General features: G+C 41.6%; 2 protein-coding genes across 5 annotated transcripts in view; one reads left to right on the top strand and one right to left on the bottom strand.

Moving 5' to 3' along the window:
* Positions 1-18,777, top strand: part of LOC136885537 (uncharacterized) — a 29,654-nt gene extending 10,877 nt beyond the window's left edge. For 3 of the 4 annotated variants that reach the window (XM_067158150.2, XM_067158151.2, XM_067158148.2), the window contains exons 4-5: positions 10,099-10,215; positions 15,852-18,777. In XM_067158150.2, coding sequence (XP_067014251.2) covers positions 10,099-10,215; positions 15,852-16,515 — 781 coding nt within the window. In that variant the 3' untranslated portion in view covers positions 16,516-18,777. The remainder of the gene's footprint in view (positions 1-10,098; positions 10,216-15,851) is intronic. The other variant, XM_067158149.2, reaches the window with a different exon arrangement.
* Positions 1-19,557, bottom strand: part of LOC136885539 (uncharacterized) — a 392,796-nt gene that overhangs the window by 299,779 nt on the left and 73,460 nt on the right. The window lies entirely within an intron of this gene.

The raw sequence follows: 19,557 nt of genomic DNA on the forward strand, positions 1-19,557 counted from the left end.
ATGTGAAAACCCTTTCCACTGGGGCTTATAAAATCACAAGTGCACTGAAAGGTGTGAAAAACACCAGACAACGAATATGGAAACATTTGCGCGGAGGCTCATAAAAATATTAGAATAGTATTGCATATCACACTCTTTCTAAAACAAATGTTAGTAGAAGCCTTTTGTTTCGGACCATTTAGTTATTAAATATTATTTTCTGGTCACACTCTTAGACAGTGAATTGGAGGTTACACTCGACCCTGTGCGACCGGGAGGAATGACTTTGGCTGCCATTTTGAATAAACTTCGACCAACTTGAGTGATCGAGTCGAAACTCAAAGGTGTGAGTTCAGTATTCGCGACCTCTGCGTGCTTTAAGATGCGGATGCCAGTCCACTTTCTGACTGATTTTAATCTTGTCTTCATTAGAATGGAATTTCACGACCTTTTTTCTTATCCATAATTAGGCTATCACAAGACACATATGCACCATGCTAGCCAGTTTCACGAGATTATGTTCCTAATCCAGATATAAGCTACCGTATCACACGACAAATACTGTATAATCTCGAATACCACCGGCACTGTTTTTTTTTTCCTCCAAAAATATTGCTTCCAAAATTGGGTGCGGGTCATATTTAAAATTTTTGGAAATTTATATTTCCGAATGCGCGTAAATCGGGTATCACCGAAGGGGTGGCTTAGCAACAATGCTCTCTCTCCGCTCTCAGTATACGCTACTTCTGTGCTTGGCGTCAATCTCTCGCACGTTCTCGGTTCTCGGAGTATCAACATGAATTCCACAAAGCATTTGCGATCTTTTACTGCGAGTGAGAAACTGAAAGTCGAAATTATTGGAAATCGTACCGCCAGTAGGAAATACGATATTGACGAGTCGTGTATTCGCGATTGGAGAAAGAAGAAAAATGTGCTATTAACATGTATTGGTGATCGTAGAGCTTTTCATGGACTGAGTTTCCAGAAATTGAAAAAACTTTATAAATATGTTACAGAAAGGCGGGAATTGGGATATGGTGCGTCAATCGAACTGTGTCAGCTAAAGGCATTAAGAGATCACAAAGGAACTTTCATCAGAAGGGTTTAAGGCAAGCCGAGGATGAGTTTGTAATTTTTATAAAAGAAATGGGTTGAGCGTACGAAGATGTACCTCAATTTCACAGCCATCTTGTAATTCAGAAATGGCAGCCCTCGCCAGTTTTCGTAGATTCTGCTTTTCTCCGTACTGCCTGCTACGTGATATTGTAGCCTTCCTTAAAACGCTGAATACAAAAGAATTACGATTTCACTCTATTTTCAGCTGTGAAACACACTATAGACACATCGAAGTGAGTGAAAGTGCGGAAAACTACCCCTGCACATTCCGGAAGACGCGTTCTATTGTGACGCGGAGAAATTTTGAATTTAAATTACTCTGTAAAATAGGTAGTATTTAAAAAAAAATGTAAAGTCAGTTTAGAATTAAAGTCTGAATATTTTTCTATTCAAATATGACATATGGGGACAGTTTTCTTCCATCTACGGTTTCACAAAGCATAACTGTACACTCGGCATCGAAAACTAGGTGAGCCAGGAGCATGTTGGCAACCTTGACGTAAATAAAAACCCCACCCCAATTTCATGTCTCAAATTTTTTTTTAAATATGTAGGGTTTATTCGCGTAAATACGGTATTTTAATCCAAATGTAAATCTCTGGACGATATATCTGAAAAACCAAAAATCTTGTCTGACATTCTTATTGCTGTATTAAACGATGTTAAATTACCTAGAAACTGATCAGTTTTTCAGATAGGACGTAACTCGCTTGCATGTCATCCCCCCCCTCTCCCCCCCCCCCCCCGTGCCCTCCGTTACCCCCTCTTCACTGTATCGCTGAGCGTATGATTATCTGGTTTACAACTAACAGCCTGTCACCCGAGGTGAGTTTTCTACTTAAATCTTCCTTGCACCATTTCTTTATTCCCACTCTAACTCGAGCATATTTTATCTTATAGGTTCCGTCTTGGATCGAGAACCATTTATTTTAACATCTGTAACAACAAACTGTTGCTACGAGATCCACTCTCCCAGCCACGTTACTACACCACATTAACGAAGTTTGAACTCAGTGCCATACATAATTGCCGCTAGTTGATCTTTCTTGAGGAACAACATTCAAAAAGAATTCTGTTACTTCTATACATTATACAGTGGAACCTCAATTCTCCGTTTTTGGAGGGACCCCGGAAAAATGTACAACATGGGAAAACGGAAAATCGGGGAAAGAATGAACCACCAACAATTTGGCTAAACATTACAATTATAATCTTACAGCCACTCCTAAACCAAACCAAACTGCAACCCAACGGGCCTTCCGCCTACCACCGACCGCTGCTCGGTCCGAAGGCCTGCAGATTACGAGGTGACGCATGGTCAGTGTAACGAATCCTCTCTACCGTTATTCCTGGCTCTCTAGACTGGGGTCATCATCTCACCATTCGACAGCTCCTTAATTAAAGGTAATCGTAGAATGAGTGAACCTGGAACCAGCCCTCGTATCTAGGTAAAAATGCCTGACCTGGCCGGGAATCGAACCCGGGCCCTCTGGGTGCGAGACTGGCAAATTAGACAGCAGGGCTGGCTTCAAACATTAATTACCGGTACGTGACTTAGAAAATCTCGAAACTTTACATTCAGTTTTACCGTGTAAACTTTGTCAGTTTCCTGTGAAAACTTCTTTCAATTTAGCGACTTTGATCAAACTCTTCAAAAAATCTAACACCAGTAATGCCAATCCAAACAACAAGCGACCACAAGTAGTTTTTTAATTCTCTAATCTAATAAAATAAAGCATATTGGATACAAAACCGCCCAACATGATGACGAAATCCCCTTTTTTTTAATCTTCCATTGTAATTTGGTCACCGGTATACTGTTCATAGTCAGTTTATGGAAATCTTATACTGCGTAAATTAGGCCTACGTCGACTTTTAAAGGTTAGGTTGAACTTGAGAATATGCTTTTGAAAGTAAGTATTGATATTTCTCGAATGCATTATACTAAATTCTGCCCATCACTAATCACAATCAAATTGGGAAGAGAAAAGAATATCACTAAAATTTCAGAAATTACGGTTATTCACGACCTTGAGCTCAGCTGGAAAGCGCGCTCGCTGTACAAGTCTTTACGAGTGTGAAAGTTTACTAACTTTTTAAATGTAACGTGTGGAAATAAAACGACTGCGGTTTTTATTCTCATAACCCTTCCTTCCACGCCTACATGGGCATTCAAGTGCGCCATTACCACTTTATTTTGTCCATTCAATTGTCTCTCCAATTCTTCCTCAAAGTCATCTTTATCTTGAAAAGTACTTGTTGCGTGCATCCTGCTTGTCGAGCATACACTTTTACAATTTCCCAGGTTTTCCCTTTGACTGTTATTTCTCTTTATTTCTCTTTCAATCCATATCTTATTACCACTCCTACTCCATTTTGCTTTCCTTCATCATCTCCTATCCAGTACAACCAAAAACCATTCCGCAGTTCTCTCCTACCCTCACCCCTCCACTTAGTCTCTGCCAGCCCTAGTACATCCAGTTTTCTTCTTTCCATCATGTCTACAACCTCTTCTACTTTTCTGGTCAATGTTTGTACAGTGGAACCTCGATTATCCATTCCCGGAAAATACGTTTTCCCAGAATATGCGTTCAAATTACGTGGTCCCGCGAACATCATAATTAAATCACATTGTAAAAGTCCCGCATTATCCGTTCCTCGAAGAAACGATTTCCCGGATCAACCGTCCAGAAATTCCAGTCCCATCAACGCTAAATCCTCGATCAATCGTTCTTTAATAAACTGTATCTCACGAAAGGACGGCTGTGGCATATTTATGGATCTTGGTGTTATTAAAGGAAGTACTGTACCGGTACTGGAAAAGCGATCGGCGGTGAACTTGCATAAGGGACGATCTTAGCGTCGCATTCGGGTGGTATTGTTTAGAGAATCTTGGAAAATCATAAAGCAGAGAGTGGACACAACAATTGCAAGGAGACACGGCGGATTTCGACACCTCTGCTTGAAGACGGAACGAGTTTCGTCAAATGTTCGCACTTATAAAACGTCCATATTATGTCCATGGTTAGATGTTTATATTTTTACATTTTTTCGATCGTACTGTCGAAGAGGTTTTCGGCACTTTGCTCAGGGCACTGCAGAGTAACTGGGCTTTCAGGCAGGAATCGAAACTGCTCCTTCTTAATACAAATTCAGTATTTTTTATATTATCGTACATGATTATGTTAGCGAGACCAAAATAGATGTTGCGCCTTACATTAAAAAAAGAAAGCTATGGGAGGTCTTGGCATTGCCTATTACTGTTTAGGTCCTAATGAAAGACTGGGAATTTTACGTTTTCGTGTTAAAATACCAAAAACCGCAGTCGTTTTATTTGCACACGTTACGTTTTAAATGGTTGGTATCATTTCAAACTCGTACTGACATATGCAGCGAGCGCGCTTTCCAGATGACCTCAAGGTCACGAATAACCGTAATTTCTGAAGTTTTGATATTTCTTTTATCTTTCCAAGTTGATTGGATTTGTGACGCGCAGAATTGAATATAATGCATTCGAGAACTTTTAAGAATCGATACCTACATTCGAAACCGTGTTTTCGAGTTCAACATAACCTTTAAAAGTCGAAGTAGTCCTAATTTGCGCGGTACGAGATTTCCAGAAACTGACTACGAACAGTATACCGGAGACCAAATTACAATGAAAGATTAAGAAATGAAAGGATTTCGCCATCATTTTGGGTGCTTTTGTATCTAATGTGCTTTATTATATTAGATGAGAGAATTAAAAACTACTTGTGGTCGTTTGTCGTTTGGCTTGGCGTTATTAGATTTTTCGAAGAGTTTGGCTAGCCTAATCAAAGTTGCTGAACTGAAAGAAGTTTTCAAGGGAAACTGACGAAGCTTCCCCTGTAAAACTGAATATAAAGTATCGAGATTTTGAACTCGCATACCGGTAATTAATGCGGTTTCGCAGTCTAACATGCCCGCCTCTCATCCAGAGGGCCTGGGTTCGATTGCGACCAGGTCAGGCAATTTTACCTGGATATAAGTCTGATTCCAGCTCCACTCAGCCTACGCGATTACCTTTAATTGTGGAACTATCTAATGGTGAGATGGCGACCCCGATCTACAGAGCCGGGAATATCGGCCGAGAGGATTCGTCACACTGACCAAGCGCACCTCGTAATCTGCAGGCCTTCGGGCTGAGCAGCGGTCGCTTGGCAAGCAAAGTTCCACTGGGGCTGTAGTTTGGTTTGGTTTAGTTTAGGAGTTTTTGTAAGAATATAATTATACATATTTCATTTTTGTGATGTTTAGCCAAATTGTTGATGGTTTTCATTCATTCCCGGATTTTCCGTTTTCCCGTGTTGTACGTTTTATTTTCATGGTCCCTCGAAAAACGGAGAATCGAGGTTTCACTGTATATTCAGTGTGCCAATTCATAATCCTGTTCCTCGCTAGGGTCATCGTCTGTTACATCCGCCCGGCTTATCGTTCCTTGTTTCCTTGAAAGCGGGTTAATATCCATCACCGGCTTGCTACGACTGTCATGACTTCACCAGAGCCCCTTTAGCCACCATCTTTTTCAGGATTCCTGTAGGGCCTTCACAGCTGCCATAGCGGTCTCGGGGCCCACACAGTCCCCACAGTACTTCACCCCCACAGGCTACTCCCTACTTGGTGACGTTAACAAGTTCAATAGTTTTTCAAAATTAGGAGTTGTAATTCTTTTTATGTCGGACAGACCGGGAGGAATTTTAATATAAGGTACTCAGAACACGTCAATGCCCTGAAGTACAATAAACTTTCAGCTGTAGGACTGCATGTGCATGACTATAATCACAAATTCACAGACATAAAACAAGATATAGAAATTCTCAAAATCATCAACGAAGGACCCCTCCTTAACATTACTGAAACTGCTTCATACATATAGATCAATATTTAAACCCCAATCATCATCTTAGTGACATTTCAGAAAAGCCAAATGTCCTATTTGACCTTCTAATTCCCTTTTTTAGAAACGCCAAACCAACAGGTCATAATTCAGTTTTTCATAATATTCACAACACCTTTCCTCAGCAGTCATTTCCTTTCCCACATCCTTCGGCCCCGCCTTAATCACCCCCTTCTACCCACCCCCTCTCCTTTCCCCGACCTCTCCCCTTGCCCCGCCCCTTCCTTTTCCTTTGAACCTCACAACCGTTAGTATGAGGCACACAACAATAGGCCACGCACCACATGCCACAACGAGAGGTAAGTCTCATATAACCTATACGGTTTGACTTAACGCTCTCTCCTTCAATTCATTAATTTTATCTAATTTTACCCATCATTTATTCAGGTTAAACTTCATGGACACTGCAAGGAATTGTGAATTTATACCAGCCACATATTAAGAATTGTCAGTTTTAACCATATCTTCGTGTGCCGTCCTGATAATGTCCAACAGCATTTCAGCATAATTTTTACATTTCATTTTATTTACGTTGGTTGATGTGGAAAGACCATCTAGCAGTTCTGTGTCAGCTGGTGGTTATTTACAGTGGCGTCCAGTGGCTTGCATACTGCTGACACCACTCAAGTAGATTTGGTGATTGATGATCTGACTACAAAATCAACATTTACCAGTTCCCGTTTTGCAATTGAAATTTTAATGATTAGCAGTGATGGAACTAACAATTTTATGAATATTAATGCAAGAAAGAGTCTGGATGATGAGCATAACCAGATGCTAAGAATTTAGAGCCTAATTTATTTATTTTTCACGTTTTACACATAGTTCATCCTAGATTTTAAAGTCGGTTGTATTTTTGTACATTTCTTATTATGTCACTCGGTGTTTGTACATTTGTTTAGTTATTAGATGTATTACATTAAGGCTGAAGATGGCCAGCCAAGGCCGAAACTAGTCCCTAGTTTAGTAATGTAATTCCAAAATATTGCATATTATAGTATTGAAAGCGTGGACCATTACGACATTAATTTAATTATTATTATTGTGATCACAATTCAATGCAGATAAAAACCATGAAGTTTATATCCTCTGAGACTTGCAGCTCATCCTGACCAACAAAGAAAGGCTGAGCATTGCAAACTTGAAGTGTTTAGGACACGTTAAGTGTTTTGAAAAGATCGTTCCATGACGGAAGACCTATTGGACGCCCTAGATGGTAGTTAGACCGGGTAAGAGAAGGAAAAGGAGTTATCAAAATTAGACAACGAACTGGAAATACTAGAACACTTCATATACGAGGATTGGGGCAAAAGTCATGGCAACTTCTTTTTTTTTTTTTTCTTGTAGATATGTGAACGCATCACAAACATATGTGTGTCGTGTGAAAGTTCTGCAGGGATAGTGTGTATGCGGAACAACAGATGGCTCTATGATAACTAGTAGTAGCACAGTGAGGGCTGTGAAATCAGTCAGTTGGTGAATGTTGTGCAAGATAGAAATAACCTGTGTTGAGCAGTGCGCTTACATCAAAATAGCCATTCTCTGAGGGAGAAATGCGATGGAATGTCACAGTGAATTAATGGAAGCCCTTGGGAATAATGCCCTACCATACTGTACAGTAGCTCGGTGGGTAGGAAAGTTTCAGAAAGGACGTGTGTCAACCAGTGATGAGCAACATTTGGGACGACCTGTCAGTGTGCGGACCGAAGTGGCACGTGCCGTCATCGAGCAGCTCCTGGATGAAGGTAGACGATGGACACTACTGGAGAGGGCAGTGGCATCGAGAAACGCACCGTTCACCGGATATTACGTAATGAACTGCAGCTGCGCAAAATCGCATCGTGGTGGGTACCGCATGCACCGACGGAAGTTCAAAGGTGGGTGCGCTATGCAATATGCTCCGACCACCTTGCACGCTGGCAACAGGACGGCGATCAATTCTTGTCACAAATAATTGCCATTGATTAATTTTGGGCCAGGGCATACGAACCAGAACTGAAATGTCATTCCGTGGAGTGGTGACATGCTGGATCACCAAGGAGGCAGAAGGTCCGTCAGAATCCTTCCCTAGTCAAACTGATGGTGATCCTCGCGTATGATGTCAGGGGTGTCATTGTTTGCCACTTTCTTCCACGTGGCAGAACAGTGACCGCACAGTACTACAGGGACTTCCTGGTGCGACAGGTACGACGTGGCGCTCGGGAGAAACGTCCGGATCTTGCGGACAGTGCAATAATCCTGCACGACAATGCAAAACCACATAAAGCAGAGTGTGTAGGGTAGCTACTGCGACGTTGGGGATAGGAAGAATTGGAGCACCCACCGTACTCTCCCGACATTTCTCCCTGTGACTTTGATCTCATTGAAAAGATTAAGGAACCACTCTGTGGTAGGCAGTTTGCAACACAAGAGGACATTGCTCATGCTGTGCGCCAGCAGGTGACCCGATTCACACATGGTGTGGCAAATGCTGATGCGCCTCCCACATCGTTGGCAGCGTGTGGTATCAGTAGCAGGGGACTACTTTGAGGGTCTTTAGGCCCAGGTTTGTCATGTCAACTTTATGTGTACTGTGTTGTCATTCTTTTGCACCGGGAAAGCCATATTGCCCTGTATACTGCCGTAATAAATTAGTGTGTTACGATATTTCAGTGCTATTCATTGTCCACGCATGTAGTTAACACCTTGTCCTTTCATCTGTATATGTCACATTTTCCAAGTGGATTGGTATCTTCAAGAAAAAAAAAAATAGTTGCCATGACTTTTTCCCCAACCCTTGTACTTGGGGAGTGATCTGACTGGAAATGGAAGAATGGATATGGATACAACTGAGGAGAGCCTTCCACCACCAGGTGTGAGATTAATATGGAATAAAAACGTACCAATGAAGGCTGTCATACAAGGGATATTACTTACCTATAATAGATGCAGCAGAAACGTGGACAATGAGTCTACAGAAGACAAGGAGGCATAGAGTGAGAAATGGAGACATACAAAAAGAGCTAAACGACAAACTGGAACAGAACAGATTGAGGTGGTTTGGACATGTCAGGTGGATGAAAGACTGCCAAGACAAGCTCTGGAAAGACAGAGGATGAGGGAGACGCAAGATTGAGATGGATGGGCTCTGTGAAGAACAGCATAGGACAATGGAACATGGAGTTGGATGAGGGATGGTGCTCCTCCCACCCCCACCCAGTGTTAGCTGGAAAAGGGGAATCATTGATAATGATGATGACAAAACGACCATTCAAAGCAATTTACAAAACAGTACAATTTAAAAAAATGAGCAAGTCAGTATAAATCAACCGGTCTATTATCACAGAGAGATTAAACTCCAAACTGAAAGGTGAGGGAGGCCACACTCCTTACATAGCTGATCCTTATTATTATTAGTATTATCTTGCCAATTACGTCAGTTGAAGTCAGGATGGTAGACAATTAAAATAGATTACAAAATGCTCTAAGTCCTCTTGAGTTCATATCGCTTTGAACTCCATTAAAATTAATCCAAGAGGAAAGTCTGTAAGACTCTTGACTAGGTCTTGAAGTTCATGGAGAAAATTTTAGGTGCTATGTTTGAAGATATCAATAATTGTAGTTGCCTCTTTAATTAATTTTAATGGATTTCAGTGTGATTTGACCTCAAGAAGACTTAGAACTTTATAATCTACTTTAAATGTCTCGTTGTACTTCAGTGATATTTACCTTGTGTCTCATAATTTTAAAATGTCATTTTTGTTTCTGATGTACATTTATTTAGCACTCTAGCCGATGATGTCCCGTAGGGGACGAAACTTGTACTAGATTAATGTATTTAGCATGTATTGAATTACCGGACTGCTAAATAGAATATTTTAGTACTGTACATATCCTTAAATATTTCGCTACTTGATATTGTTTATTCATTTTAAATTTTGTAGAGTTGCCATATGTCTCCCATGCTTTCTATCAAGTATAGGCAAGAACTAAGTAACAAAGTCTGTTGCTTTCTGCAGATTGGTAAGAAATATCTGTGTTGTGTTAGAAGTTGGGAGAAACGTAACAGACCAGTTCATGGAAAAAATCTCTCTCTCTCTTTGCAGGATTATGGTCTCCGGCATCCCGCACGATGCTAGGGTAGAAGAATTTAAAGACTCGGTCGTCGGTCTGACTCTCTGTATCATGGGCAGGAAGAGGAGCAGGAGACGTGTTCCGCTTGGGTAAGATAACACCGCATTCTGAGCAGAGACTGTTTTATAGCATTTATATGGACTTTGACTAGCAGGCAAGAGAGTAGGTGGAGGCGGCAGAATAACACCCATGGTATCCCCTGCCTGTCGTAAGAGGTGACTAAACCGAGCTCGATAGCTACAGTTGCTTAAGTGCGGCCAGTATTCGGGAGATAGTGGGTTCGAACACCACTGTCGGCAGCCCGGAATATGGTTTTCCATGGTTTCCCATTTTCACACCAGACAAATGCTGGGGGCTGTATTTTAATTAAGGCCACGGCCGTTTCCTTTCCACTCCTACCCCTTTCCTGTCCCATCGTCGCCATAAGACCTATCTCTATCGGTGCAACGTAAAACAAGTTGTGAAAAGAAAAAGAGAATTTCGGAGCGTGAGTTGGCGACCACGGGGTCTTTAGCTGATTCGTGGCATTGATGCTTCCTCTTACTTGTGCCAGGCTCCTCATTTTCATGTATCCTATCTGACCTCCCTTGGTCAACTCTTGTTCTTTTCCAACCCCTGCACTATTAGGCTTCCGAGGGCTAGGGAGTCCTTCATTTTCACGCCCTTTGTGGCCCTTGTCTTTCTGTGGCCAGTACCTTCATTTTTCGAAGTGTCGGATCCCTTCCATTTTTTCTCTCCGATTGGTGTTATATAGCAGATGTTATACTTTAAAACAGTAATCGCCACCACCACCTTCAAGCCAGTGAGATGAAATTCCTAAGAAGTATGATAGGAAAGACAAGGGAAAACGGAGTGAGAAATGAGTTGTTAGGTAGGAAGTTCAGATAGGATAGCTAAATGAGAGAACTGAAAAGAATAAACTAAGGTGGTTTGGACATGTAAAGAGGATGGAGGAGAATAGAATTCCAAGACAGATGCTGGAGACAGTGTGCGAGAGCAAGAGGAAGACCTAGAACAAAGTGAATGGAATCAGTGAAGAGCGGCATAAGAAGATGAGATTTTAGACTGGGACAAGATCGTGGAAGAGGAATGGTGGAACGAAAGAGGAAGATGGAGAAGTGCCATAAGTACCCCGACTCAGCAGGAGCTGGATAAGTGGAAATGATTATGATTGACATGGAATATTAGTAAATTCTGATGAATAGGTCATGTTATAATAATACTTGGCAGCTTACGTATGCCAAAGCCACTGCAATAATAGCCTCTGTGAAATGTCTAAATGGATCAGGACAAAGGCTGGTGTGTACCTCTCTTATGTCCCTAGGGGAGGCGTGAGAAGTGGGCGAATGGAGGACAGAGGACTACATCCTTGCATAAACAGATAGATCTCCTCAATCTAAGTGGAAAAGACAAGGGAAGAGAAAGGAAAGAAAAGGATATACACTGTACTGGAGTGGAGTTGGAGTAATCACAAGTAGAAATGAATTTGTTGAAGGAATTCATATGGTGGGTAATAGATCCTGAGAGTGACCCTTTAATTTGAGGACGAGAAAGAAAGAGAATTTTTTCAAGTCTGTCCATCCCAAGCAGGTAGTGAGGAGAAATTGGAAGGTTTCATAGAAAAACTGGAAGGAAACATAAGCAGCAAGGAGATAATACTCGTGGGAACTTTTAATGACCAGGAGGGAAAGGGACATCAAACGACCAGCATTCCAAGTTAATCTTATTACTCTATGAAGACTTCCCAGTATTTTTCACCTATTTCACGTCTAATTTCATCCATTCCTGCTGCTTTTTGACAGTGGAGTTTATTTACCATCCTTTCCACTTCCTGATATGTAATTTCACTAGCATCATTGTCCTCCTGCCCATGAGCTCAGTTGTTTGCGATGTCTACAGGAAAATTTCCTTTTACATTGAGAAGATTTTCAAAATATTCCGTCCATCTGTCCACCGATTCTCTGGGATCTATTATGAGTTCACCTGATTTACCCAAAACACTATTCATCCTTTTTTTCTCTCTTCTTTCCTAAGCCTTTTCCAGGTTATTACTGAAATCTTGCATGATTTCTTGGTTACAACAATTATTTGTTTTGCTCTGTTTCTTTTATTTACGTACAGATCTCTGAAACGATCAGCATTCCACGTTAATCTTATTACTCTATGAAGACTTCCTAGATCATTCGTTCATTTACATGCCTAACAAGAACTATGTTGTGTGCATTATTCCTGATGAACAGCCCTACCCCACACTCTGCCCTTCCCTTCTTAACACCCGTCAAGTACACTTTATAATCTCCTACCTCTTCCTCGTTATCTCCCCTTACCCGAATATCATTAACTCCTAGCACATCCAGATGCATCCTCTTGCGGATTCAGTCAGTTCTACTTAAGGTCCATTGATATTGATCGCTCGCCATCAAATTCCATTTTGTTTGCCAGCTTGTTTCCAAGGAGTCCCTCGTCTGTCAAAAGGAAATGGGACTACATTACTCTCATAAGCTTGCTTAAAACGTTCTGAGCGTGTTCAGTGAAAATTCTGTGTAGCAGGATGCTACCGTACTTACACATAGTCCAAGTGAAGCTGGGTTAGGGACCACGGTGGATTGTATAGTCCTAGCCACGTGAGCACAAGGAGGGCCATGACTCGGAATATGTCCGAGGTGCCCACTCCACTTGTATCCCGTCTGTCAGGTGGACTCATGGTTCATGAACTAGGACGTGACTACAGTAACCCACACCATGAAGCAATAAAACAACTTGCATAACCAAGTTAGACAGCATTATAAAGAAGGATTCAGCTGGCAACTGTACTCAACTCTGTTTTGGTGAGAACTTCCTGGTGATTGTGAAGAATGTATCTATCCTTAGCAACATGTCCAAGAACATTGTTTACAGGGTTATGTTTCTTTCCAAAATACAGCAGAAGTGAGGACAAAAACTAGTATTCATAGAAGATCATAGTGGGTATGCTGGAAATGTTTACGTGGGCAGTGAGAGGCTTTTCAGTATACGCGAAAATAATGACTGACTTTCAAATTACCCTTTGTGCATGAATTGTATTTTGGTGATGCTTAGAAGGATTTGCATAAAAATCCACAAATTTTATCATTTGTACCAAATGCTTAAACTTTATTTTGCATAAAATCCACCAAAATCAATAATTTTATGTTATTAAAATATAGACCCATAGTTATCTCTTTATGGTTCATTATATTTAGTGAAATTTCTACACTGCTTGTAGCACTCCAGATACATTGCATTGGTATTATAAATTTACTCATTTGGGAGAAAAATTTCAGGTTCCCTATGGGAATGAACATCTATATCATATACAACTTCTTTCAGTATCTCCTGGTAGTTTGTGACTGACTGGAGAGCAAGTAGGGATTCACTGCTCCGGTACATTACAATAAGAAGAACCTCTACCAGGCAGTCATTTCAAGGGCACAGAGGGACATTTGGACTAGAACCTTCATAGGACGAGTTTGTTCAGTAAAGCTAAGCTTCGTGGGGCAACTCATCCTAACTATGTCTTATGAGTTAGAAGTCGAGGACAAGATCTTCTGACCAGGATTTTTAACAGCAAGCAAGATGTTAATTGTTTTATTTTTGACTTCATCAAAGAGAGAGTTGTTCGTTTTTTATACAAATTTTTAAGTTGCTTGCTCAACGTTAAGGACAAACATAACAATTGTTAATGCTATTTAGACAAGCATTATTAGGGAAACGTTTTAGTGTGTGTACATATGTGTATGTTTTATAATTTTTATTTTTAAACTATTTGTGTTTTTAGTTTAAGTTAGGTTAATAGATTTTACAGTATGTGGAATTTAGATGTATGATGTCTAAGTTCGCTGGTGAAGAGAGCGAAACGTGTAGGATGATAATTGTTTAAACGAATGAGTTTTATAATAAATATTGACAGCGGTAATGGTATTTCTTGATCTCGAGAAGGCATACAAGAGTGTTGATAGAGAAAAGGTGTGGAAGGCAATTACTGGAACTAGTGAAAGCAATGCATAAGAATTGTTTCAGTTCACTCCAGACTCCAGTGGGGAGAACAGGCTGAAGTGTGTTGTCTCCACTTATGTTTATGATGGTTATGGATGAAATTCTAAACAAAACAAGGGCAACATATGGAGAGGATATGAAAATATTGTTGGTTGCAGACGACTGTGATTTGTTAGGGAGTCAACAACACAGAAGTGCAAATCCAACTAGAGGCTTTAAATGACAATACTGAGAAATATGGTATGAAAATCAGTGTGGAGAAGAGCAAAGCAGGGGTGATGACAAGAGGGGAAAGGGAAGGAAAAGGAATCATTAATATCAGGGAACAAAACCTTGAGCTTGTTGAATACTTCCAATATTTGAGAAGTGAAATAATGCCAGATGCGAGGTTGGTTGGAGATCAGCAGAAGGGTACAAGTGAGAAGGACGTTCTGCCAGGATGTAAGGTACTCTGTGTGGAACGGAGAAGTTCCTATAAAACGTAGAGATGTGCTATACCCCTATATTAACGTACGCATCAGAGACTGACTTTGACACCAAGAAATGAAAGTAAAATTCAGGCCAGTGAGATGAAGCTCCTGAAAAGTATGGCAGGGAGGACAATGAGAGACAGAGTAAGAAATAGAGTTCTTGGGAGGATGCACGAAATGGAGATAACAAGAAAACGACCAAGAGACAGGTGGATAACAGGAGGGGAAGAGTGTGTACAAAGAAGAGGAGATGGAGAGGATTATGTTCCAAGCAGACCCAGCCAACAGATGGAAACTGCAGATGGTGATGACTGGAATACAATTACTGAAGAGGAGTTGTGGAGGGAGAGGCAGTGGTGGACGAGTGCCATCAACATCCCGACCTGGCAGGAGCTGGACAAGGGTAAATGAAATGGAAAATTATGATGATTGATGGGCGGGCCCAACATCTGCCCGTGGCATTTTCCATATACTAGTTTAGCTGCTTAAGCACGCTCTCACGACCGGTAAACTTTTAACTCTCTCACTGTGTGTTGTTTTTTTTTTCTCCAGCCGTCGTAAGGCTGGTTGGATCCTCAACAGCTCTGCCATTAGCTGTCATAGATAGCCTAGGCATCACGGAAGAGGCGTACTAGGGAAATGAGGAGTGAGGTAGCTTCCCGTTGCTTTCCTCACCAAGCCAGAGTTGCTATTACATATCAGTCTGCCAAGCCCACTGAAATGCGTCCACCAACCGACCCTTTGAGCAACATTTTCACACCATTCATAGCAGGGTCTGGCTGCATAAGGACTGGTATTACTAGCATCGCTCATACCTCAGTCACTTTCATATTGTCAAAGCCAAGGATAAGACAAAGACAGACAGATGAATGAAAGTAACAAAATTGCTCTAGCCCGTACCAGAAGACATAGTGCACTGTAAACACTAGGTCCTGCCAGCAAAGGCATTAACTGTGGTAAAATGTCTAAACTGGGCTTGATGCAACAGAAATTCATCTTGACCTTAGTTATTAATCTGTCCATTTTACCATGGTTGAGTCATTACCATGGTTGATGCATCCGAGCATAGGTATCGTTTCACATAATTTTTTATTTGAATGATTTTCACCTTCCTAAAAATGCTGTCTATCCCTCTCATAGCATTTTTCAGTTGACATTTACTGTAAATTTTGTCCTGACAGCCCCTCTGTGATCTGAGTTTGAACTGGTTTTCAACTGAATTCTCTGCGTTTTAATTTTAGGTCGGTCCTTCTGGTATTCAACTGCGTAAAGCACGCCATGGAGTACTTCGAGGATAAGAAGCAGCACGTGTACAGAGGTCGACCAGTGAAGGTTAGGTTTTTATACGCAGACCGCAACCCACAATCGGAGGAGAGAGAACCCAACCCACAATCTGAGGCGAGGAAACCTAAAAGGCAGAAGACGCAGGAGAGGAGTATGGAATACGGGCAGCGCCCCGCGGCATATCACGGAAACAACTACGGGCAGGAGAGGAGGACGGAATACGAGTCGCGCCCCACGGCGTATCACGGAAACAACTATGGGCAAGAGAGGAGGACGGAATACGAGCCACGCCCCGCGGCGTATCACGGAAACAACTACAGGCAGGAGAGGACGGAATACGAGCAGCGTCCCGCGGTGTATCACGGAAAAAACTACGGGCAGGAGAGGAGGACGGAATACGAGCAGCGCCCCGCGGCGTATCACGGAAACAACTACGGGCAGGAGAGGAGGGCGGAATACGAGCAGCGCCCCGCGGCGTATCACGGAAACAACTACAGGCAGGAGATGAGGGCGGAATATGAGCAGCGCCCCGCGGCATATCGCGGAAACAACTACGGGCAGGAGAGGAGGACGGAATACGAGCAACGCCCCGCGGCATATCGCGGAAACAACTACATGTAACCGTGAAGATCTTCCTTCTGTCCCTCAAGTTTGTTCTGTACAAGTAAAATGTGTCTTTATATGTCTGTGTTGTGTTCTTCTTAAACTTTCCTGGTTCCTTGTGCTGTGAACAAATCTTCGTCCAAAAAACATTCCTCTACCTAAGATTTATGTATACAGTCCTAGATTATTATAATAATAAATGACACCATAAATTGAAATAGTAATTTCATTAGTTTGAAATATTGTTCTGCTTGGAGTTCACACGCTCAGTCTATGCTCTAATAATAATGGTTACACTTTTATTTCATGTCATTATTTTAATAAGGTAGATTACCGGGCGAGTTGGCCGTGCGCGTAGAGGCGCGCGGCTGTGAGCTTGCATCCGGGAGATAGTAGGTTCGAATCCCACTATCGGCAGCCCTGAAAATGGTTTTCCGTGGTTTCCCATTTTCACACCAGGCAAATGCTGGGGCTGTACCTTAATTAAGGCCACGGCCGCTTCCTTCCAACTCCTAAGCCTTTCCTCTCCCATCGTCGCCATAAGACCTATCTGTGTCGGTGCGATGTAAAGCCCCTAGCAAAAAAAAAAAAAAAAAAAAAAAAAAGTAGATTATAACATCTTGTTTGACTTCAAGGATAAATAGGAAGAAGTGATGAATCTCAAAATTCTTTACATCCAGCTGAGCATAAACAGGCAGCCTAATAGTATGATTGCAAAAGCAGTGAAAATTCCACTAACGAGGGAACACATACTTGTGTTTCACTCGCATTCGGTTGAAATTTGGCAGGAATATTCGTGGGAGGCAGTAGAATGCTAAGGTGAAAACTGCATGTCCCCAGCGCAAGTCTAAACTCCAAAATAGAACAAATAAATAGTCGTAAAATTAGAAGTGCCGCGGGAGTATCGGAGTTTGCGGAGAGGTAGGGAGGAGCGAAGCAGCGGACGTGAGCAGCGTATAGGCGGGCTGCTCGCTCGAGTCGAATGAATGACCACCCACCCCTACCCTTTAGTTTAAACCTAACTTAAAGATACACAAGAAAACTTAAATGAGAAACAAGAACGAAATGTGAAGACAGAATACTTGTACTTGTCGACAATACAAGAGATGGACTGTACCTAATACCATGATCACTTGACTGCCTGGACAGGGAAACAATCCCAGTTCACGTGATCAGCTCTGACGGACGGGTAGCGATAAGCATATTGACAAAGACGGAAGAGTGGGAGGATGGCTGAGTGGCCAGGAATGCGGCCTTGGGGCGGGGGTTTGCGGGTTAGGTACTTTGTTACAACTGCTAACCTCAACCGTTCTGCAGGCAGAAAGAAATGCAGTATCTTCTTATACTGTCACGTACAAAGTACCATAACAGCAATTGGTACAGTCCCAATATTTAATGTAGACGCGTCTACGGAATACCCAAACTTTATTTCGTGTATGTACTGCATGTCTTTATGTCAACGTAAGAAATTAACGAGAGTTATGTGCAGGGATTTTTTCCCTGCAATTTCAAATGTTAAAAATGGGGTGCGAGATACATGTGAGCAAATACGGTAGTCAACGTATATAGGACAGACAGGTAGAAACGTTTTAACAAGATATACCGAATGCCGAATCGCTACTAAATACAATCACTTCTCGGCCTGAGTAATCATTACAAAGATTAACCCCTTTTTTACACTACAATAAATCGAGACTTAAAAATCCCACAACAGGAACAAAAAGTTCCATTGCTTAATATTTCAGCGAGTTTATACATTAATATCAACCAATATAAGAACACAGCAGGTAATTTAAATGAGATAAATGAAAAAAGGAAACATACTGTGGGAAGCGTTTATTTCAGTTGTCTGTGAACAAAATCACAATTAGAATAAACCTTGCCAACATCACACAAGTTCAGGAACTGAACGCTCTCCCCTCCACACCACCCCTTTCAAATAGCACTACCCGTATCTCACCTGTAAGAACACAGCAGTCAGGAGTGAAACTCGTACTGTAGAGGCTTCTGGACAGAAAATGTTAGAATTTTTACTCGTGGACAAGAGGCTGAGCTTCGGTACACACAAGATAACGTGCCCATTTGTACCTTCCATTTTACTTTGTCATAAACTTGAAGCAATATTTTAATGAATGCTCCATATTGTTAATCTTAGTGTCATTTTAATTCAATGTTTTACTGAAGATGACTCAAAGCAGGTTGAAACATGTCTAATTAACACTCATAAGATGATACTAATGTATTTACTTAAGAGGATAATAAATACTGTTTTGGTATTAATGTAAGTGTTCAGCCGCTTCTCAAACCTATTCCTGGCATATTGGTTGGTGTATATTTATTTCTCCAGTTCTCTGTCCCTACCACCGTGATACCCGTCTCAGTCCAGACAACCCACTTAGTTCCTGTCTTTCCTCTCGTCCTATCCGTTATCTCCAGTGTCCAGCTTCTCATAGTTCATCCCTTCATTTTCGTTCACCTCCTCTTTTTGGTCCCAGTCTCTTTCTCCAATTGTTTTACCCCTTGCCGTCCTAGAGTGATTGTCTCAGCCAAATACAGTACTGCGTTCCTCTCTGTTGCCAGTCGAAAATGGCCAATTTCAGAGATTGACGTAGGCATCATCATTTTCCTATCTGACCTCCCTTTTTAGTCAACTCTTGTTCTTTTCTGACCGCAGCAGTATTAGAGCACTCGAGGCCTAGGCAGTCTTTCATTTTCATGCCCTTTGTGGCACTGATATTTCTTTTGCCAATACCTTCATTTTTCAAAGAGTTGACCTCTTCAATTTTTCCCTCTGGTTAGTGTTAAGAGATGATGTTTGCTCTCTGCAGACGTACAGAGTTATCAGAAGATTTGACCAAGGGAGATGCCAGTTGGGAGTCTGGTTAATTGCTTGCTATCACATGGGAAATCTCTTACATTAGGCTTAGGATGTCACCTTTGCATGGCTTCCAAGCCATGTGGGAATTGTAGACAATGAACTTTGGCAGATCAGGTGGGGATATTTGTTCTCAGCTATGGCATTCTGGGAATTACAGTGGCTACCTCTCCAAACTCCTGATA

The sequence above is a fragment of the Anabrus simplex genome, chromosome 14, assembly GCF_040414725.1.
Source record: "Anabrus simplex isolate iqAnaSimp1 chromosome 14, ASM4041472v1, whole genome shotgun sequence".
Classification (NCBI taxonomy): Eukaryota; Metazoa; Arthropoda; class Insecta; order Orthoptera; family Tettigoniidae; genus Anabrus; species Anabrus simplex.